Genomic DNA, 23,075 nt, shown 5'->3' with positions numbered 1-23,075 from the left:
GCCAAAGCGAGCCCTAGGCCCCGCCCCTCCCTCCGCGCGTGCGCACAGGAGGGAGAGGGCGGGAGGAGGCCAGGCGGAAACTGCGCCATATTTGTGCCTGGCGCCGCGAAGCCGCGGCCGCCCTGAGGTAAGATGGCGGCCGGCGGGGCGGAGACGGGGCGCGCCGATGTAGGGGCGCCCCGGAAGCGGAAGCGGCCGTTGCCTCCGCCTCTGGCGGAAGCGGGCCCGGGAGCGGGACCGCCGCGGCGCCGGGGCCATGGCGAACCGGACGGTGAAGGACGCGCACAGCATCCACGGCACCAACCCGCAGTACCTGGTGGAGAAGATCATCCGCACCCGCATCTACGAGTCCAAGTACTGGAAGGAGGAGTGCTTCGGCCTCACGGGTACGGCGGGGCGGGCCGGGGCGGGCGGGGCGCGGGCGCGGGGCTCCGGCGGGCACTAACGGCCTGGCCTCGCCTCGCCCAGCCGAGCTGGTGGTGGACAAGGCCATGGAGCTCAAGTACGTGGGGGGCGTCTACGGCGGCAACATCAAGCCCACGCCCTTCTTGTGCTTGACGCTGAAGATGCTGCAGATCCAGCCCGAGAAGGACATCATCGTGGAGTTCATAAAAAACGAAGACTTCAAGTACGTTGGTAGCTGTTTCTTTTTTGTTTCTCCCTCTCTTTTGCTTGTCGGGCTGAGTGAAATGTGGAAATTCAGAACAGCCGGGGAAACCTCAGTGCCAGGTTTAGCTTTCTTCACTGGGGCCGTGATAAACTCTTCTTTCCAAAGCATGTCATTATTCTCGCTTTCAAAGGACTTGCTCTTCTTGTGTCACTTGGGCTGCAGAAGTGGCTATTTTTCTGTAGCATGTGCTTAATGTGATAATATATTTCTGCCTTGAGTAGTTGGAAGCAGGTGCATTAAGGGGGCCCTATTCCCCTTTTTTTTAAGTATTTCTTTCAGTTCAGGGACTGAAAATACTGCTCCTACATCCAAAAACAATCACATAGAGGATGTATGTACTTGAAGGAGAAAATCTACATGATCTCTTATTCTGTTTATTTTAGTGTATAGATTTTTACTCAGAAACTTATGGGAAAAAACTTGTGTTTTAGCTTAGCTGCTACCTATGCAGGAAGTACAGTTGTACAAAACACTTTGCTTGCTTTTCAGATACGTCCGAATGCTTGGTGCATTGTATATGAGATTGACAGGCACTGCCATTGACTGCTACAAGTATCTTGAACCCCTGTACAATGATTATCGAAAAATAAAAAGTCAGAACAGAAATGGCGGTAAGCACTGTCATGCAGCTGTGGTTTCTCAGTGTATAATAGATGGCCTTTTGCTGGAAAAATATATAAGGCTAGATAAAGTTAAATATCCTCTTTAGTAATAAAAGCTTAAAAAATTGTAGGAAAATCACTTTATTGAAATCTTGCTCTTACTTATCCATTCATTGGATAGTCTGCTGCTGTAATTCATTATAAATGGGAGCTGTCTTGCTTCTTTTGCTTTTCCCAAACATTTGTATTTAGTATTTGCCAAACTGAGTTTTAGTGCACAACAGAAAACAGAAAACATATAATCTGAGTGCTGGTTTCAGTGCTGGGAATCTACTAATCCTACCTGTGCAGTGGTTTCCTCTCTTTGCAAGATAGGCCTAATGACTTTCCTAATCTTTAAGAATGATTTTAGAACTACTGTTTGTACAGCCCACTTGATACAAGTGTTTTAGGTCTCAAGTGTTTCATCCTTACTCCGGTTGCTAGTATTAATTTTCTTGGTCTTTTAAATGCTATTTTTCTTCCCAGAATTTGAACTGATGCACGTGGATGAATTTATTGATGAACTACTCCATGAGGAACGTGTGTGTGATATCATTCTGCCTCGATTACAGGTTTGGAAAAGTGGATGATTATTGAATTCTTAACTGCGTCATATTCAATGCTTGCATCAGCCTACTGGTTTGTTGCATAAAGCTATGTACAAGACTTCTTGGGCACAGCAGATGCCTTCTTAGGTGTTTGTTCTTACTTAGATCATGTAAGATAAAGCTGTAATCTCTCCTAGAAACGATATGTTCTGGAAGAAGCTGAGCAACTCGAGCCTCGTGTTAGTGCTTTGGAAGAAGATATGGATGACGTGGAGTCTAGTGAGGAGGAGGAGGAAGAAGATGAAAAAGTTAGTCAACTGTTTTATAGCATTTTATAAAGAGATAGTTAAAACTGATGCTGAAACATCACAGTACATCTTATGGCTTATGAGAAACATCTGAGGGGAGGCACTAGAAGGCTGCATGCAGGTTTTTTTCCTCCCTTAATGTATTTTCATATATAAACTGTCTGTGAGAACATGCTAGACCATGAAGCAGCTCTAAAGTGCTCCATACTTGTCAAGCTCTTCTGTCTGCTCATATTTCAGATATTTTATATGTGTATAAAATATATTTTATTTATATATAGGCATTTTAACTTTCACTGTCACCTTTAATTCTCTCTATGATGATGGTCCTCGTTGGTCAATTCTGCTTTTTAAGGGAGGGAGTGGACAGTATGAGAGATGACCATTTTAATTTCCTATTTTATAATTTGCTAATTTAGGTAGTGCTGCTCATTTTTGAGTATGAAGTACTTGAGGAATATATTTGATAATAATTGAGGAATGGGAAGCTTGAATTGGATGACTTGTTTCCTCTTTTATCTCTTGTATTAATTGTTTGGGAATCCTTACTGATAACTAAAAATCTTAGCGAGGAAAGACTTACAGAGTTAACTTTGCGGGGGGGGGGCTGTTTTTGCAATGTTTCCAGTTGGAGCGAGCACCCTCTCCGGATCACCGCAGAAGAGGCTACAGAGACCTCGATAAACCCCGCAGATCTCCTGTTGTGCGATACAGGCGGAGCCGAAGCAGGTCTCCAAGAAGGTGATACATGGCTCTTTTTGAGCAATGTTTTTACTTAAAACACATCTGTGGTGGTGCAGAGTGCTTTTACTGGATCTAAGCACAGAGCTGAAGACAGTGTTCAGTCAGAATCTCTTAGGCCTTCCACTTCTTTTAGGCGCTACTTAAAGAGCTGCAGTGCTGCACAGCCACAGTCAAGCCCTGTCTGCCCATTTCCCTAGTCCTGCAGTAATGCTTGAATTTGCTGGCCAACTTCAGCTAAACTTGACAGCGGAGGGAAGGTATCAAGCAGAATCAAGTGCTTGTGGTTTTCATGTAAACCAAGGACTGAGGAGAAATCGATCTTGCTGATCGGACCTACAGGTATTAAGCCAGGAAAGAAATCRTCACTTACCTCTTTCTGCTCACTGTACGGGCCAGACCAGAAGCACATACCGCCCCAGTGTAGCAGGCCAAACACACACTGACTGGGATATGGGAGAGTGCAAGGAAAGCCCTRGTGCTGTTGCTGGAGAATATAGGAAATGAAACTGTTGGTTTGGTYGATGGCTTTTAGTGACTTTTTCTTTCTCCAATTACAGACGAAGCCGCTCTCCAAAGAGAAGAAGGTAGTTTATTTTTCTGCTATATAATCTTGGAACATGTGCATTTTTAGTATGGTTATTTAAAAGCTTCCTTTCTCTCAGCCCATCGCCGCGCCGGGAGAGGCATCGCAGCAAAAGCCCAAGACGACACCGGAGCAGATCCAGAGAGAGGCGCCACAGATCAAGATCTAAATCTCCAGGTACTTCTGTAGCTTACAGATTTAACTGTGGCATGTCTCTGTCAGCAGAGCATCTACTACAAGGAAAATGCAAGAAGCTAGAATAGAGGCCTGATCTGGATTATAAAATGGCTAGCTATATGGAAGCATGCCCAGAAAACTCTTTAATACATGCAACACTGAAAYATTTGAAATGGAAAATTTGAATTGCACTGAGTGCAATGTATTTTCTATATATTTCAGTTTCACAATATCTTCAAATATTTACATGGAGCTTAGTTTGTTTGCCTAATTAAGGCTAGGGTTCTTCTGGMATTATCTAGGACACTTAGTCACTAGAAGTGGATTGCATTAGCAAAACAAAAAATTGCTAGGTACTGTGACTATAAACACAAGTAACTGTTACCTTTTTTCCTCAYAGGGCATCACCGTAGTCACAGGCACAGAAGTCACTCTAAGTCACCTGAAAGGTAAAGGCTTGGCATATTTCTTAAGGGTGTTGGTTCTGTTGTAAGAATCTCAGGACTGAAAGTTGTCTTACAATGTTGGAGATAAAGTATTTGATATGGTACCTCTCCCAGTGTTGAAGTCAAGATACATTATCCATAGTCTATTACAGAAAACACCAATATGAATCACACTGGTCTTTTAAAACAATAGTATTGTATCCTATGAATCATATTTTKTTTGTTTGTTTCAGATCTAAGAAAAGCCACAAGAAAAGTCGACGAGGGAATGAATAGCAAACTAAATCCAGCAGGCAGTTTAGGGACCTTGAACTGCAGTCTAATACTGTCCTATTTGCTTTATGGGGCAGCRGGATATGTACTGGCTGCTTTAGCAGTCTATTTCTTTAATCCCTCCCCTCTTGTATAAGAAGTAGTGGGGTTTGTTTTTGTTTTTGTTTTTTTAAAGAAAGCTAAAGAAACTTTTTATGTAGTTASTCATCTTCTTGGTAGAATTTGAGGATTTTTTTAAATTGTTTTCTTAAGGCCTGAAAAAATTGTGACAAGCAATAAAAATAAGGGTTTTTGTCTCTAAAGACTCCTTGCTCTTTTTTTCCTAATAGTTTGTTTTGACATCTCCTCATCGAAGCTAGTTTCATTCCCAAATCAAGGCTTTGTTAACAAAAGGCAACTGAATTTAGTTGCAGAAGTGAGAATGTGTTTGTTCTTAGCTCAGTAATACTGAAGAACTACCACGAAACCTATCCCAAGAGACCTCCTGGTACAAGAAAGGAAGTAATGCTGTCAAAATATACTGTGTTACTCTAAAAGCAGAAGCTAACTCAAAGGTGTAGCTGTACTGCTTGGTGCCAGAGTTACTGGTTACTTTGTAAAAATCAGCTTGAAGTCCAGTAATATGCTGCTTCTGACACTAATACTAGACACTAAAACAAAACACTACTCATCACTTTTCAGGCAAAATTACTCACTAAATTGAAAAATAGTAACCATCACTTTGAAGACAAATAGTTTGTGGCCTACCTGGGAGTGAGRAACAGAATATGACACCTAACTATACTCAGCTCTAGCTTTGCTGAATGAAGTTCACATTGAGCAAGGCCCTGTTCCCTCAACTTAAGAATAGTCAAGCTCTTATTCTAGTTACAGTTCTTATCTTAAWACATATTTATTATAAACCACAAGAAAACAGCTGTGTTAAATCCCTTCTGTACTGTCCCTCTATTCATAATCTTGCTTCAGAAGCATGGATTTGCAGTTTTGTCTCCCAAAARTTTTATACACAAAATTGGGATAGTGCTGCTTAAGWATTTTCCACACATTGTGCAATGAGYGTTGACAGCACAGTAGTAGTACACCCAGTGAATTTATGGAAGAAACCTCCTCTATTAAGTTATCTTATAACAGTACAGCCTTATTTTTCTAGAATACTTTCATATTATTTTGGGAAGGTTATGAAGGGAAAAGCAGAGAGACCAAATATTTACAAGAAAAATGCATTGCCTGTGAATAGTGCATGTAGTGACACTTGGGGGCAGGTGGGCGTACTGACTGTATGTCTTATTTGTTAAAGCTGTCTTCTTTCAGGTTTTCTATAAAATATTTAAATGAAAGCTTTTTTATTTTAGTATCCTCATTAATCACAAGCATACACACAAATAGGGAAGAGGAAAAGTCTTACATCCTTTTTTTTGCGGTTTTATTTTTCTTTTAAAAAGTTTTTTTTGGCACTACATAGTTCTGTAAAGAATAGAAGTGACAAATTTTTAAACACATGAAATCCCTTTCTAATTTTATTTTTTTAGAACAATATATATAAAGTCTGAAGCAACCAAAGTATGAATACAGCTAATAGAAAATAAAGAACTTAATTTTAAAAATTCTCTCTCTTTACAGTTTATCAAGATAAAACAAAACACAAGTCCCCTTAAAAATAGGGTAATAAAATAGATGAAATTTGTATCACTCAGTTTTGTGATACTAGTAAAAACTATAGTTCATATCTATGTACAAATGATACAGTTTAAAAACAGTCTTAAATAATCTTGTATCTAAACATGTTGCATTAAGATTTTAAATCAGAACCTGATTTTTTTTCTCCCCTTCCCCCACCCATCCATAATCCCCTTAAATTTCACTTTTTCTGTTGAATGTAATTCAGATTCAAGTGTGGGTGTCCTTGAGACAGAAGCGAGAACCGCTGGTTACTCTGCATCAGTGGACCAGCTAAAAGAAAATGGATTACAATTACTTCAGCAAGTTAAACATACGTAACAGTGCTTGGCTATATTCAATGTATAACACTTACTTAGAAATAAAGGCATTTATGTGGTTGACACAAATGCTATCTATGTGACTAACCCATGTAACAGTACAATGCAGTCTTATTTTAATCCTAACTCTGAAAGTCCCTCCAAATCATCAGTACGTCATTATTCTTGCGTTACTTTAATCTTAATTCCTTTAAACTAACAAAATCATTTCAGGATTTTTAAATCTTGGTCTCACCTGGAAACCTTGCTACAGCCCATAGATTAGGCTTTGAAAAAAAAAAAACAGGATTTGATGCCATATCTCTCATCTTATACAAGATGACCCAGCAGCACAGTAATTGCATGTCTTTAATTTGGGCACAGTCTCTCTCTTACTGGAGCCAGAGGTCATTTTCTCACAGCCTCTCCCAATCCTGCAAGATGCTGAACACCTTTACTGTTCACTAGCATCAGAAAGAGTTGGATAAAGTCAATCCTTCAAAGTATCCTGAATAACTGAACCCRATCCAGCTTTGACGTTAGCGCTGCTTTGACTGCAGATGGGACTAGATGACCTCCAGAGGYCCCTTCTGACCTGAACTATTCTRTGATCTTGCAAGTTTTTAGTGTATGCAAGTCAATCGTAAGGCAAGGTACAAAAGCCAAATAAAATTAWTTAGGACAAAAATTTCTGCAAATTCTTAGCATGCGCATGGACAAATCATTTTATCTTCTACTGAAACAGAGGTGGCTCTAAGTGAGACAGCAGCAATGGAGAAAAAAAAAGGGCTGGAAGTGTATCGCAGTCCAAGTTGCCTATCAGATTTGAGAATTCCATTTAATCCCTTCCCTCCCACACAGATTTTCATCCATCCATACAGGAAGCTGAAGCGTTGATTTGACTCTTGGATTCATTCTTATGGTTCCAGGGAGCCTAGGCATGTGAAACATGATTCCTTGGCTTTTAAAGCCTTTGAGACAGTAAAGAGACATGTTGCATGAGCTGTTGATTCATATACTAGTTCTAGTACCTTGAGGGTAGAAAGGTTTGTTCGGTGGATAGCTGGCATTTCCCTGCTGCATGTAGTTCTGAGGCATATTGTAAGGCCACGCTCCTCGGAGGAGAGGAAAATGGGTAGGGGTCCCATGGTCCCAAGGGACAGAAGGAGGGTTCATTTTACCAAACTGTCCTTGGAAACCCTGATCTATTTTTCAATTGAAAGGGAAAAGCACATTGCAAGTTGAAATAATTAAACAATAAGTCACAAATACAATTTACATCTCAAATAACAGTTTGCAGGGGACTTTATGCGATTACTCTGATGTGCTAATTTTTTTTTAAATATACATCAGTAAAAATTACCACCTAAATTACTTCATTATTCAGCATAATAGAATTTATTGGAGGGGGAAGATAGACGATGAATCAGTACTTAGAATCAAGACCTTAAAGTCTCACTATTCCATACAGAAATAAATTAGACTGTATGTCATTCTCAYGATGAAAAATAAAAGTTCTGAAAAATGCTACTAATATCTGATCCTGCACAGATCTTCACTATCACTGACATGTGTGACACGAAAGCATGTCCTACTTCACGAAATAATTCTCAGAGGCAGTASAGTGGAATTCCGCTAACACCTGTATGCTTAAGAAACTCTGCATGTGGATCACGGGACAAACTTAAAATTTATTTTTGGAAAGACAAATAAAAACTTTTGAAATAAGTATACATATTGTAAATTATTCCATTCACAAATCTAGTATTACTGCAGCATTAAGGATGAGAAATCAAGCATCAAGGAGGCAGGACACACAAGTTATTGACAGTATTGTCAATTCTGCTCTTTTTGTTCATAGCTCCCAGTTTTATAAGACACTGTAATACCCTGTAATTTAAAAACCTTGGTCAATGTACATTTAAAAAAAAAAGACAAAATTTAAGCAACTATCCTTCTCAGAATATCAGTTCCTCTTCAGTCTCATTAGAAACTTGTAGATAGACTTTCATTATATAATAAGCAAGCTATGGGTTTAAAAAGAACAATAGTTTTTTATACGATAAAACATGAAATATAGGTCTGGAAAAAAGCACAAAAAAAAGTTGTCCTTCTGAATCTTCTAATGATCCTACTTCTGACCACATTGTCTAATGAAAAGAAAGCAAATTTGCTCCTTCCCACTCGGGATTACATAAGCCCAGACAAAGTTTCCATGAATTTGCTGTTCCCAAATTGTTCCAAGCAGGTATGAGAGCAGGCTTCAAACAGAGAGCACCCAGCTCATCTTCACAGTGCGCCCACCCAGTGACCTACTGTAACGGCATCTAAACCATAAAGGAAACAAAGGTGATTAAAATACGAAGAGGGCAAATACCAGGACTGGGAACTAGGAAAAGGAGTGTGATGAGATGAAATGAATGGAGTTCAGCTGGGGCAAACAAACAGACAGAACTATTGAGACTGACAGCAGAAGAAAGCCAGGAAACATTCTGTGCAGACTAGATGAGGGTGGAAKCACGCAAACAGAAACAAAGTGCAAAGGGAAGAGACTGAAGACAGACCAACGGACAAGATGATGAGCAGCRAGACTAGTTAAAGGAGGAAGGAGAGTCAAGAGAAGAAACTGGGATTTGGGGAACATGTCTGAAAGAAGGCAGCGATCTGGAAGAAGACTTGGATCGGAAGGAGGTGCTTGGGAAATAAAGGCAGCGCTGGCGTGGACCCGGAAGAAGGGACAGATGAGGCAGGATAGAGAATTAAGACAAGAAAGGATGGAGGATTGATTAGGGACAAAGGCAAGCTTAGAAAGCACACTGGTAGCAGTCTCTGCATCCTCTAAAATACATTCCTCACATTGCTCAGAATAGAAAAATATGCATCTCTTGTCAGCAGATACCTAAAAAACTCAATAGTGAAGCGTATCTCATCTAACAYTGTTGACTCATTGATGAAAATCCACTATTACTGTCAATAACTCTATTAGTGCAGAGAGGGGATGTGCAGGAGATTTAAAACTCCAGYCTCTTGCGATGAATGACTGCATCAGTATATTGTATGATGGATTTTTCTTTTTAACATAGGTGAAGTTATACACAGAATAAATCAAGAGAATACTATGATGGTTTAGAAGATCACTGTTCAAGTTTAGGGACTGCCACTGTTTATGTTGCTTGAAGAACAGTGTTGTTAGTTACTACATACTATTTTTCTCAGCCTCATCAAACATGTAAGTGTACTTGTTTTTTGTAGGAGACAAAGGCTGTTGCCCACTTGTTGCAGAAGATGGAAAACATATGAAGTATTTTCAGGAAAGGATGTCAATATTAAAGAAGATAAATGAGGCAGGATAACCTATAGGAGAAATGACTACATAAGACCCTGTCATTAAGCCTGTACTGCAGTACTTGCAAGGGGACAACCCTCAATATGCACAACCATAATTCTGTCAGTCTCTAAGTTTGTAGGTGCAATCTTAGCATTTATCTAATAATCTATGTAACAGCGGAAACAGAAACCATATTTGTAAGCATATTCACAGAAAAGTAATTTGGACTCAAACAACTATCACAGTATTTCTCAGTTGAATGCATGATTTCTCATGTGTTGCACAACTCTTGATGGCAGATAGAACCAATGCCTAAAAGTTACCTAGATCCAACTTGCACTTTTTTTTTTCCTATAAAAATGTTAAGACAACAAAATACTGACTTGGTTTCTTAAGCATCATTTCTTAACGTAAAACAAATTTAGCGTTAGCTGTTTCTGTAACATTTAACATTGGTACACAAAGTGCGAGAGGTTTGATACAATAGAGAAGAGTTACCTGAATTCCCCACAGTGCCATTGTTCACCAGTGAGTTTGGAGTCACAGGATTGTGCCAGTGTCCCTCATGAGAAGTGCTGGGGATTCCCATGGGCCTGGCAGCAGGCTGTGCAAAGATGATACTGGGATCATTCAAGCTTACACTGCTCTGGTTATTTGTGGTGGTGCTGCTGCCAGACCTCATAGAAAACGGAACATTTGTAGAATGAGGAGGGTTACCCGGTGCAGAGTGAATAACGGGCCCGTGAATAGGCCACGAAGTGTTGGGAAGCTGAATTTGGTGGTGATGGTGCATCTGAAGTAGTCCCAGGTTATGCAAGGTGGAATACTGACCTGGGGGAGATTGGGGAAAGTTAAACAAAGGCAGCTGGACCTGATGGGGCGGCTGAGCACCCTGCTGTGGTTGCGGAACGTGCTTAGACTGGGATATTGGTTGTGGCTGAGTCTGGTTAATGGAGGCTGGCTGAGAGGAATTCTGTGTAAATTGTTGAGGTTGTGGAGAGTAAGATGACTGATGCGAATCAGACTGGAGGGGAAAAAAAAGTATGTATTTCTGATTAGTTCACTAGCTATTTAATGGTGTTTTTCTTTAATAAGCACCCAATTTATAAGACTATTCACAAAAACAGCAGAGCACTCCCCAACAACACCCCAACTAAGCCAAAGTTCCTGCTGGTTTAAGAGAGTACAGCTCAACTTGCATTCATTTTCACCAGCTGATAGTTTGGCCTGTTAACATGGCACATCCCACCATCAGAAACATCATTCTGAGCAAACATTAGCCCCAAGCTACTCATTAGACTCCTCATACATCTGTTTCTGATTTTTATTCAGCGTCTTCCCCACCCTGTTTATTTAGAGCCCAGAACCTCATTAACTAGTTACAAAACCTCACTCCTAAACAGTGGTTCTTATTACTGAAGATACCTTTGTAAGTGCTTCCAAAATAAGCTCCTAATATTTCTTTAATTTTTATTTAATCTGTTAAACAAGAAATTGAAACTCCAAAGACCCAGTTTCAACCTCTGTATCCTGATGCTAAGCCATGGCTGAAGGCACAGAAATAGCCATTATTATAGCATTTGTAGAGGTTTCCCTTTCACCAGCAATATACAGACGCGTGCCTGAGCCTATCTGAGCTGTTTGGTATTGCTCACAGCAGAAAAGCATTTCAAGAACTGGATTGATTGAGGTGTTTCTCAGCTTATCTGCCAAAATTTATTACCAGTGTCCAGATTCATCGAGCTTGTTTTTATTGACTCAGATGAGGTGGTGATGGCATGAGGTAGGCCTCTCCAAAGGGAGATTCGAATTAGAGACAGCTGCCTAAGACAAGGTGATTATCTGAACCTCAGGTCTCCATCTCCCTGTGGAGTTGCTCCAGAGGCTATAGCAGAGAGCCAAGCTCCAGGTAACTCAGCTGATGTCAGATATCTGAAGTTAAAGGTCTCTGCAGCTTGGCACTATCCCTGACTGCTCTCCCGTCTGTTTAAATTGGCAGCCACTTTTCTTCAACAACCAGCAGGTCTGCAGCACGTCCCCGCAGCAGCCGCTCAGCTGGTTCCTTACAGTAGCACGCTGCCTATCTCGCCATGGGCGCAGCTGAAGCCTGGAAGCTGGGACTGCTCCTTGCTGCTATTCCAATCGTTCCTGTACCAGTGCCTCCATGACTTTGCACCAAACCAGGACGAGAAGGTAAAGCCTGGGATTTGAAAGCCAATGACTAGTTTAACAGTTTAAATATGTTAAAAAACAAAACAAAACAACCACCCCCCAAACAAACAAAAAAAACCCAAAAAACAGAGCACATGCATAGAGCACAGCCTGACTGCAAACATTAAACCACCATAAGTATGCATGGACATGCCAGCAGCAGGAGAGGAGAAATGACAAATTCCAGCCTCCTGGTCTGCTTCCACACCCCTGCCTTCCCTTTTGCCTCCTCCTGCACCATAACATTCCCTCCCATCAAACGGCCCCCAGGCAGCACATATTCTGTGGCCTCTCCAAGAAATCCTGACCAAATGACAACCACACAGCACATACACAGAGTTCAAGGCATCCAGAGGACGCAAGACTGACTGTGCACATGCAGTAGGTCCAGTGTGTGATGTGCCTGACTCCTGTGCATGCACCCACATCTCCAGCTGCAATTTCCCAACAGAAATACAAGGCTCCTACAGAGATGCTTCTGCATCATGTGGTACAGCGTGGTGGCAGCCTAGCTGTTCATTTAGAACAGGGTTGCATCAGTCCCTCCTTAATAGCAGATTATTATGGTAAAAAATGATGTTACAAAGTCTCTGTTACTGGGACAAACATTCCAATGAATGCTCGCTGATCAGTTATGAAACACTCAATACCTAAATTAGCAAAGTAACTGAGCAAAGTGCATTAGTAATCAGCAGCCCTGATCACTATGTTTGCTCACTTGCCAGCTTCAGAAGCAGGCGCAGGTTTCTCAGCCYATTAGCTCAAAATTAAGCAATTTCTGTGATATTCTGTACTCCAGTAACACTAAATGCCAGCAGCTGTATTTGTTCAAACACTCTCTGCTATCCATCTCCACAGAGGAGCAGGCTAAACATGTTTTTATCTAGTTGTAAAGAGACTTGAAAAAATTCTAAGAAAAAATAACCAAAATTTCCCGATTGTTCTGTTTGTGCTTCTAGCTTGCTCTGGCAGGCTTTCTCTTGGTGTATCGCATCTGAAGCGAAGCATGAATCATTTATGTTCCCTGCCTGTTCATGATAGTCATCCTTTCCCCTTTGACTTCCAATTTTTTTCTACCCACTGCTGCTGGCTGCCTTCCAGCTGACTATCCGCAGAATCCTTAACATAGTTCCCTTCTGAAACACCAGAAAATCATGATAGTCACAAACCTAAGTCCCCTGCATGTAAATGATGACCTGTGCTTCAYTTTTAATTTCAACTTTGAACACTTTTAGTGCACACTGCCGGAACAACTATGCACAAGACTTCAAAAGGCATCTCAGCTTAATCTGAGAGAGAGTGAAGACGGCCTTTCAGAACCACAAGTTGTCTCATATGAAACTTGACCAAGCAGTTTCAATATGGAAAGACCACAAATGGTTTCCAAGACACTGGACTGTAAACCAAACAGTTCTAGTAACTGGTACTGTAGAGTGCAATGTTGCCGTTATAAAGCCCAGAATTTGTTCAGAACAATCTGGGCAAATCTGTTCCTAGCGTGGCCCAGGATTGCTGGTTTGTTCTATCTACTCATTTTAAAACTAAAGCTAACTGCAACTTACACATTCTGATGACTGTCTAGTGCGCAAGGGTCGTTCCACCTGCTGCTGGCTCACAGYCACTAGCTGTGAATTTACCATGCTTCGGACCAGCTGGGCACCTAATCAAAGAACAAAAATTTTGATATAAATTACAGCAGTTATGGATCACAGAATACTGAACATGGAGGTACAGCTGCTAAAACCAAAATCTAATTCCAAGTAATACAAATTCTAGCATGAACAAGGCCCACATCGCCAACAGCTGAGAACACTACTTCAGAGAGGTTTCCATGCTATTCCCGTGAGCAGTGGGATTTTGACAATATTAACAGCAGAAACTTTCAGGACTAARAAAAGGGAATAAGGGAGATCCGAATACAAAAGAGAAGCAAGGTTCTCTCTAAAGTTCATTTAYGATCCTTTTTCCTATTTTTTCCAAGTACTATAGGCACCTAAGGGCCTAATTTGAATGGGTTTTCAGTTAGACTTGTCTCTCTAATTACTAACAGTAATTTGGAAGCCAGATCTAGCTTCCCAATTCACCTGCATGCTTTTGGAAGTCTAACTTGAGACCACTGATTCTTGGTGAAAGGATATTTACTTACCTCTCATAGATGATGTAGCATTAGCTAACATTTGATAAACACTTGGAAGAGGAAATGCATTCAATTATTACTACTATTAYTACTGCTAAATGCACCCGTCATGAGTGAAAGACAAATAATACAATACTGTGAAGTAGACCATATTTACTGTTGAGTATATTTTTCTCACCCACCCATGCAAAGACTACTTCAAGAGGCACTATTCCCCTCGGAGAAAAGTAATACTTCGACTAAAGCCTGTGTTTGCAATGACTGAAAGCAAGCATTAGTTGCAGAATATTTGAAGATAATTATCAGGTCTGTATAGAAACCCAGGGAAAGAAGGGACCTCAGAACTTTCAAATGATACTAAACACACACACACCACCCACAAGCTATACTTACCTGGCACACTATTATTTCTCTGTCGCGTTTGTTTGAATTCAGGACAATCTCTTCTAACATGACCCACATCCCCACAGATGAAGCATCTTTTCTCTCTTGTTTCTCTGTCATCTTCTTTCACTTCTTTTTCATCATCTTTCTCATTCTCCTTTTTCTTCAACCTGAACAACAATGTTTATTAGCGCTAGTGGAAAAAAACACACACACACACACGCACACACCAAGTCTCTGTACAGTTGTTAAACAGGTACGCTCAGAGGAAATGGTTACAAAACCAACACCCGTACCAGAATACAAACACCTTAYGAATCCCAAGAAAACCCTTCCAGAATTGAGGCTGGTTAACGACCAGTTCGTACAAACTTAATAAGCTTACAAGCTCCCTAAAACCRCACAGAAGCTATCTGCCTGCATTAGTGCAGAACTGTACCTGTGCTTAAGCAGGCTCAGCCTGCTGATTAGTCTGCGAGTAGTTCTATGCTACAATCCCACTAAGTCAGAATACAGGCAAAATGAGGCAGCTGTATCTGGCAGATAYGTCCTCCATCTGACTGGAGATGAGGTATTTCTCTGTAAGAGTGTATCAGCACCCAGAGCCTAGACAGGGTGTGAAAGAAAGCACTGATGTCCATTCAAACATCAAGTATTAAAACAACAAATAGGAGAAGGATTAGCAATCAGGAACAAAGGTGAGAAGTAAAGGTCTTTTTCCGCAAGATGTTTGTAGGATTGTTAAGCGTTAATAGTATTTTGCGAGACACGTAATTTGAGAGCCATTCTGTGTGGCTGGGTTGCAGCAGCAACTTTCTGTGAAGAACAGATGACAACTCCTTTTCCCAAGACAGATACAGAGAAAGAGGTGGTGCAATTCAAAGTGCTAGCGTTTGAAGAATGTGTTATGGGAGAGGCTGAAAGAAATGGTCAGCCTGTGACCTTGAGGTCCAAGTACAGCTCCGTTTATCTTGAACTCTCCTGACGGAATCAAAGGCTATAAATAATAAGGGGCTCGCAGCAGGAAGAGACAAAGTTTCTTTTAAAGAATCATGGGGCACACATCTGAACATAAGGAGTAAATCAAAATGCCCAGACTTCAGCCTTTAACAATAAACCACCAAATTCTAAGGGCTTCAACAGGTTTTTAAGGAGTCAGACACTCTATACTGAATGTGTTATTCAAAATCCAAAAGTAGTAAAAATGCAAGGAGTGCAGATTCTTTGCCAGCTCTTGCTGAACTCTCTTTGGAGACACGGACCTGCATGTACTAGGGACTATCCTTTTGCAAGAGTGCTGGATCCAATATTCCTAAGTGCAATTAATATACAAGGGCACAATCACGAAGTGACAACACTAATGTGATGTTACAGAAATGCAGCTGACATACCTATGCGCATTTTAATTACCCCTATATTTTAATCAATGAACTTTTACCTGGCTTGCAGAGGTATGTTGTTAGATCTGTAGAGCAATTCAGATCTGCTTTCCCAACATGATCACTACGGGAAACCCATTGTAATAAATTATAATAATAAATTTATAATTATAATTATAAATTATAAATTATATTATTGTGCAATCAGGTAATACGATCTTAAGACCATCTTAAGATTTACACTATAAAAAGATAACTTACTGACCTAAATTTTAAGGTCAGCTATAATTAAAGATAGATCATGAAGCAAAATATAAACCCACACTCTGCTGATTTTACTCTATATGTGCTTACATGAACACTCTAAGATTTAAAGAGATGACCAGAAATAGTCCAAGAAAAGCAAAAACAGGATGGGAAGGTCAGGATCAGACATGAAGCTCTGATTGTCTCTGCAGTTTAGTACACTATTCATTTCCATTAAAAATTCATATCCTCAAATCTCTCCTGATGTAATACAACTTCAAAGATCTTAATTTTGAAGTGTTAGCTTTATATATATTGCTTACCTTCTCCTCTTTGGACAGTCTTTCATGTAGTGACCAATTTTTCCACAGACACGGCAACATCTGTCATTGGGTGCTAATTCCCCATCTGTCAGCACTTTTGAGTCAAAAAAGTATTCCTATCAAAACACAGACAGATACAATGCATAAACCATTCACTTACAGGACAGAGTAAAGAAAGCACAATGGGTAACTTTCTTCCCCGACTGTTCCCTAAATTTACTTCTTAGGTTATAGCTAGTCTTTTTTTCCCCCCTAGAAAAAGRCAACTTTTTGGAGAGATGTGGAGTAATTTGGTCTAAAAAAGAATACTTAGCCTGAGGGACACAAGCTGAATTTGCACATTTATCCAGGCTCCAGGCTTCTGCCTCTCCCCCAACACCTTCCTCAAAGGTTCTTCAGAGGATATGGGCAATGTTTTGCATATGATCTATTTTGGCATCTTAAGTTCCTGCTTGGATGCTGTCCAAAGCAGCCCACAGCCCTTCCCAAATGAAATGAATAGGTCCCTCTGGACTGAGCAAAGCTCAGGTGCCCACATCACATGGCAGATCATAAGCATCTTTTAATGGTGGGAAACAGATGTAGCATCTGCTCACTGACCTAACTGAGGCCCCGGAGCTGCCAAGGACAGCTGTAGTTCTGTCACATGTTGGGGCAAAGGCCACAGTTTACAGCCTTTGAGCTGCACAAACGTTGTGAAAGTACTTATCCTGTCTGAAAGCTTGAACTGGAGCCCCAGATGGAGACGTCCTAACTCCAGCTCGGGGACAAAGTCCTACCGTAGCCTTAGGTAATTCTCTCAACCTTTTTGCTTCAGTTTCCTTCCTGTACTGCTAAGCAGTGATACGGGGCAGTAACTTGGGTAGGAGACTGAGAACTGCTTGTTTGTCAAGCACGTTGAAGAAGGAAAGTGCCACGTAATACTACTGGCACTACTTCCTTCACACAAGGGGCAGCTCGTACGCATGCTAAAGGCTGCTTGCTGTYTTGCCTTTTATACTCATGTAAAACATTCAGTGAAAACCTGAGATTAGGCAAAACAAACCTAAGAACACTCAGTATATGTTTTCCAGAAGTACTGTAACACTGTGTTGAGCATGTATGCAAACAACACACTGCTAAAAAAAACTAAAAATAATTTGCAATAATGTTTACTACACATGCTCACATATTTATCAAATATAAATAACTACATCCAACACAGTAATTCATTATTTGCATCACAGTAGCACTCAAAACCTGCAATAAAACTCAGGTCCTATTTTATTAGGCACAGCACGAAACAGAATAAGACACAGTCATTACAGGAAAGAACATACAATATAATCTAAGAAAAACTGCACAAAGAGTCAACGAATGGAAAGAGGAGATAAGGAGGGATGAGGAGAAATAACAGTAAATCTCCTTTCCTGTGTACCCAAGCTGCCAGCTCACATTCCAAAGGGTTTTCAAGAAATACATTAAAAAAGAAAAAAAGAAAAGAAAAGAGATTTTCAAAATCACATCGCCACTTAGGAGCACAAGCCACCAGGAGAACTCTCCTAAAATGTCTTAAAAACATCTTTTCAAGTAGATATTAACAACATTAATTCCAGCTAATTTATTTGCTCATAAAAAAACAAACCAAAACAGAACAGTTCTCTATTACACATCAATGACTGCACCCTGCAGCACAAAAGAGTTATTTTTGATACGGTGTCTTATGAGCATATTTCTGACAGTGATTCACTATGCGAGTTTTGAAGGTCGACTGATAACAAAAAGTTGATATTTCAGCCCCCTTTTCCCTTCCTCGATGGCACTTGTTCTTTTCCCCACTCTCTGAAATTGATATATATGCAACATCTTGCAAGTCTATTTATTTTCTTTAGCTACACAAATAGCAACTAAAACTCTTCAAGACACTTCTGGGTTTTAAATACGATTTTTCAGTTTTCTGTGATACTTAATGTCACACAATGAAAAGTTTCATTTAAAAAAAAAAAAAAATCTACTTTCCCCGAAACTGCCAAAACCACTGATCTGATTCCTACTCTATATTTTATACCACAGAAGCCCAAAACTAAGCTGCACACGTTATGCAGATGATGTACAATTACATGTATTTTTCAAACCAAAACAATCAAGATATAAAAGACATTTGCTCTAGATGCATCATTTTGCTGGACAGAGAAAGGTAAAATACATGCTAAAAACTTCAGAACAAAACTACAAAAACTTACAGCTTCTCTTCCAACAGTTGGGTGGAATGGGGTACCAAAGAGTTTCCTCCCGTTGATAAATGCCTTCATTATGAAATTGGTCACTATTGAAAAAGACAACATTATTGAAAAACAACAGAAAAGGCACAAAACTTTAGAAATTTGTGAGCATTAATACTCAGCACACTTTAATAGCTTACTTTTCCTAGAGACTCCAGCACCAAGATTATGATTCAAGTCAAACGGATCTGTGTAAGGAAGGGAGAAAAACAAATCTAAGAGTTGCAAAAGATATGCTGCAACAAAATTTTTATTTTTATACAGACAATTCCATTTTAAATGGGCTCACTGAGTAGGYGATAGCAAAGCAACACTGACGTGTTTTAAAAACGTGATTAATCATAATAAAGTAGCAGCAATTTACAAACATATATGAAAACAGGAGTCTAATTTCCTCCTTGGTAAACTGTAGGACTTGCAAACAACTTTTGTTTTTTTAAACATGGGGATGGTAGTTTCCTTAGGTAAAGATCCTGAGCAACCATGAGAACACATCCTGGAGCAACTGTCTTCATTCCTCCTTCATTAATAGAACAAAAATTAAGCAGATAGTACCTTCAATGGCAATACATTTGGATGTCCACTGTTTCTCAAACGTAGTTAATAGCTTCTTCTGCCGAATGCTGATCACGTACTCCTTGAAGTCAAATTCTTCAGTGTAGAATCGCAGCAACCCTAACCAGAGTTCTCCAAGGGACTCCGTGTTCTTTCCAAGAGAAGGCAGACGCTTCTTCTACATGCGATGGAAGACACAATTTATACAGGTACAGTTACCCAGGCACTTCCCGTCCTCCTGAACTACCTCTCTAACTATGAATTTGTCTACCATGGAGAATTTCACTTGGCGAAGGTAAGGTAATGCTAGCCCAATCCAGGCCTGCTTATAAAGAGTTAAAAGGTTTTCTTTTCCCCTGGTTTCGTTTATGTTACTTAGAAATGATTTGAGACAAACCAAGCAAAAGCAGCCACTCATTCCAGAAAAACAGGATTCATGTGGAAAATTATAATAATACAGTTATGGTAGTTTAGCTAGTCTTTTATAAATTACACTGTTATAAATATATCAGTTTCCCATAAAAACAAGACGTAAGTATTAGTGTTCTTCTGGAATTAAAATATTACCAGTTCTTCCATGTCATCAAAGAAAAAGGCATTCCATCCATCCACCATTCTCTGAGGAATCTGTTTTCCATCAAATATCTGCAGAAACAGAGGGCATGGTTACCACTCTAATTTAAAGTCACCATAAAAGAGCTGCAGTTTTGCTGGTACAAGATAGCACAAAAATATCTATTTTTTAATTTTTGCAGTTACTTTGAGAGAGGACAGCCATAATGCAAAAAGACTTTCAAACATACTTTAACGACGGGAAATTCTGCCTATATATCAAGTATTGCGATACTTTACTTGTTCTTTACAACTAAGAAAACATGACTGAACTACCTCATCAAGATTCAGACAGCCCTCTTGCCAACAAAATCTCTAAGGCGGCTTTATATGACTTCTTACAACTTCTTCTTACCACTTAACTTCAGCAAGGCCAAAGAGAAATTCCACTGTTATTTAAATGAACTCTCAGGGGTAGCAATAAAATAACAACCCCCAATCACTACTGAAGTATCAGTAAGAAAGTCAGTCAACTGCAGTGTTTAAGGCAATTTTCCTCTTGCAGCCAGAAAAAAAAAAAAAAAAAAAAAAAAAAGGTCAGAAAGGGGTAATTTTCAGAAGTGCTTGGGAGTTCCAGTGTGTATCCAGGGAGAGGTAGACAGCTGACTAAGTATACTTCCCACCCACTCACACACGTGCAATGGAGGTACAGAATGTTATTTTCTTAACAAAGTTTCCTGACACTTGTAAGACACTATCTTTAAAGTTGTACCAAAACACTAGTCATCTTTTTTCCCTTACCAAGTTGGAATTTTTTTTTCTCTTATATATAAAAAGCTGAGCGTTAATAACCTGAAAATAACTGATGGAAGAGCTGGACTCAAATCTCAAGAGCATCTGGCAGTCTCACAAATACAATTCACTCCTCTCCCACTTGCCAAATTTTCCCTATCGAGTGTGGCAGAATTATATCACCATAAGACAAAAATCTCAAAAGTCAATGTAACAGCAGCACCTAAATTCAACAAAGATTCCTGATTTTGTAGTAATTTTCTTGATAAGATTTACCACAAAATAAAGTAGAAGTTAGGAACCTGCTAATGAAGAAGGGCCACATTTTTCGTTTGTCCCCCTAATCCTAAGAGACTAGAGCTCTCAGGTCTGGCTTGAAGAAACAGTGCATTTATTTTCACAGCCTCTTTTTCTGGAAGCTTACCTCCTGAAGAACGGGAATAACCGGTGGGTTTCTCTGCTGTAGAAAGTACAAAACCATAAGGATATAGGCATATGAAGACAGACTCCCTCGGGATGCATCTCCAATGTCGCAGCGCTGAACAAAATAAAAAATGTTTTAAGAAGCCTGAAAAATAAATGTCTTATTTAGAGTCAAATGTCTTCTGGCAAACACAGAACATAATTTGACTCACATAAAAACAGAAACCTTCTCATGGTCAAAATATCTTTTAGTTTCTAATGTGCCAAAATGTAAAATAAAACAAAAATCCCAAAACAGAAAGCCCATCAAACCCCAGCATCTGATGTCTAGGTTTCAATACTGTAAAATTAATTTTTTCCTAAACTCATGTTACCAGAACTGCTTCTATGATTTTTTTTTTTTTAAACAAACATCAGTGAATACCTTACTAGGCTTGACAATCTCATTACAATGTAATCTTTTTAAAATACCAGTTTCTAAGCTACACTGTACTCTTCAAGTGTGTGTCATAAGGATAAATACATTTTTAACCTCTAAGTCTGAAAAAAGCATGAATTCACAAACTACTTTCATATTAGCAGCAGCGACAGCTGTTCCTGATTTTGTGCCAATGCATACACAGGGGGAAGCATTTTGCCTAAACACAGAGTATTTGTATAGCTTTGAAGTCACTTCCATACATTTGGGAGTATGTGTACCTGACTGAGAACCCCTTCTCTACAGTAGCCTTTTAGAATGTATGCAATGCTATAAAAATGTAAGATTCATTATTATCAACAGACGAACATTTTTAATCTGGGTGTAGAAAAGGTACAGCAATATTCTGCACTACTGAGACCACACACACACACAAAAAAACCATTACAAGTCTTGGTGACAGTATAATACACACATGTCCATCCCATTCTGGAGCAAAGTTATTTTACTTATTTTGCTACATTTTATTACACTAACATCTGGTAGCATTATGTACTTTCTGCAACAATTTCGTTTTCTGCACACAGGCTAAGCTTTCCTTGCATAAGGTTGGGGAGCTTGTTGAACAGTGCAGCTAGAATAAAGAGATACACCATATTTCAATTATTAGAGGCTGCAGAGTAAATTATTTCCAAGATCTCCTTGTCCAAAAAATAACTGTAAGACTTTGCTAGAATATTTTAAGGAGAAAAAGAAGATGCAGGAGTCTTGGGTTTTTCTTTAAAATATTAAAGACCATGTCTAACAGCGAGAACCATGACATTTCCAAACTCCTAAATCCAAGTGCATGTCCTAGGCATATCAACATGAAGTTGAGACTCGTGCACACATCAGCCCCCTCACACTCCCTGGCTTTAATAGGAAGAMGACAGGGGGCCAGAAAGAAGCTGCAATGCTCTCCGGGATGGTCCTAGATAGCCCTAGACAGCACTTAGYCAGCCCTTATGTCCTACAATTACCGTTTATTTTTTCTGGAGCTTTTTCTGCAAGGTAGCTGGTTTGAAATTGAAATAGATAAAAAAAACTTCTCCTTTCGGGACATCAGCTTTCTCTTAGACAAAAATCATTCAACAGATAGCAGAACACACTAATTTTTGCACTGGAATATATGCTGGCAACATTACTGTCTCTAATAGAAACAGAGGATGGATTTTTGAGATAAGTTGGTTCTAACATATACAATCAGATGGTACGTCAGCTTAAGAAAGCGCGCTTCATATGAATAATGTAATGTTGTTTTTTCCATTTTTTTCCAGTTGGTATTGTCAAAAGAGAAACTCAGTGGCTATATCAGAAAACAGTTACACAAATAAGAAACCTTCATTTTGTATTACCTTTGCAAAAACTTTCATTGTATAACCCAGGTATTGCACTCTAGGATCAATAGCKGCATATGTAGCGAGCATTCTTGTGTTATGCTGTGCCTGGAAAAAAAACCAAGCAGGTGTTTCAAAATAATTTATGGTTTATTAAAGTACAGTCTGCAGTTCAAGCACTACGGATGTATAATATAAATGGGGGGTGGGAAATCAACACCCAGGAACATTCCTGCAACATTTCTTGMATAAACACAACTGAAAGGTGAATCTGGGCCAGTATTAATGTAACAACAACAATAAAAACAACCCTGGAAAACA

The 23,075-nt window shown here is 39.6% G+C and overlaps 2 protein-coding genes across 12 annotated transcripts in view; one reads left to right on the top strand and one right to left on the bottom strand.

The window, feature by feature from the left end:
• Positions 1 to 96: 96 nt before the first annotated feature.
• PRPF38A (pre-mRNA processing factor 38A) lies at positions 97 to 4,689 on the top strand. Of its 3 annotated transcripts, XM_026086603.1 has the most exons (10): positions 191 to 386; positions 469 to 628; positions 1,160 to 1,281; positions 1,801 to 1,886; positions 2,060 to 2,170; positions 2,799 to 2,911; positions 3,472 to 3,498; positions 3,577 to 3,674; positions 4,075 to 4,123; positions 4,354 to 4,689. In XM_026086603.1, the coding sequence occupies exons 1-10, from the start codon at positions 257 to 259 to the stop codon at positions 4,394 to 4,396; spliced, it is 939 nt and encodes a 312-aa protein (XP_025942388.1). In that variant the 5' UTR covers positions 191 to 256; the 3' UTR covers positions 4,397 to 4,689. The 3 variants fall into 3 exon arrangements, 2 of the variants coding, with proteins under 2 accessions (XP_025942389.1, XP_025942388.1); XM_026086604.1 differs by lacking the exon at positions 469 to 628 and having other exon boundaries at positions 97 to 386; XR_003256815.1 differs by lacking the exons at positions 4,075 to 4,123; positions 4,354 to 4,689 and adding an exon at positions 3,048 to 3,253 and having other exon boundaries at positions 190 to 386; positions 3,577 to 3,640.
• A 1,105-nt stretch (positions 4,690 to 5,794) lies between these two features.
• The window catches only part of TUT4 (terminal uridylyl transferase 4), a 49,400-nt gene continuing 32,119 nt past the window's right edge, over positions 5,795 to 23,075 (bottom strand). For 6 of the 9 annotated variants that reach the window (XM_026086596.1, XM_026086595.1, XM_026086598.1 and 3 more), the window contains 12 exons: positions 22,773 to 22,862; positions 20,962 to 21,075; positions 19,761 to 19,838; positions 19,194 to 19,371; positions 18,779 to 18,826; positions 18,600 to 18,682; positions 16,378 to 16,493; positions 14,439 to 14,599; positions 13,471 to 13,568; positions 10,196 to 10,721; positions 7,401 to 7,574; positions 5,795 to 6,343 (listed from right to left, as the gene is read on the bottom strand). In XM_026086596.1, the coding sequence (XP_025942381.1) occupies positions 6,252 to 6,343; positions 7,401 to 7,574; positions 10,196 to 10,721; positions 13,471 to 13,568; positions 14,439 to 14,599; positions 16,378 to 16,493; positions 18,600 to 18,682; positions 18,779 to 18,826; positions 19,194 to 19,371; positions 19,761 to 19,838; positions 20,962 to 21,075; positions 22,773 to 22,862 (1,758 nt within the window). In that variant the 3' untranslated portion in view covers positions 5,795 to 6,251. Of the gene's footprint in view, positions 6,344 to 7,400; positions 7,575 to 10,195; positions 10,722 to 11,420; positions 11,898 to 13,470; positions 13,569 to 14,438; positions 14,600 to 14,629; positions 15,036 to 15,867; positions 15,933 to 16,377; positions 16,494 to 18,599; positions 18,683 to 18,778; positions 18,827 to 19,193; positions 19,372 to 19,760; positions 19,839 to 20,961; positions 21,076 to 22,772; positions 22,863 to 23,075 lie in introns of those variants that run through there. The other 3 variants (XM_026086599.1, XR_003256814.1, XM_026086602.1) reach the window with 3 other exon arrangements.

Source organism: Apteryx rowi, unplaced genomic scaffold (genome assembly GCF_003343035.1).
Source record: "Apteryx rowi isolate R43461 unplaced genomic scaffold, aptRow1 scaffold_7, whole genome shotgun sequence".
NCBI lineage: Eukaryota > Metazoa > Chordata > Aves > Apterygiformes > Apterygidae > Apteryx > Apteryx rowi.
The sequence above is the reverse complement of the archived record's forward strand: the minus strand, read 5'-3'. Positions and strand labels throughout refer to the sequence as shown.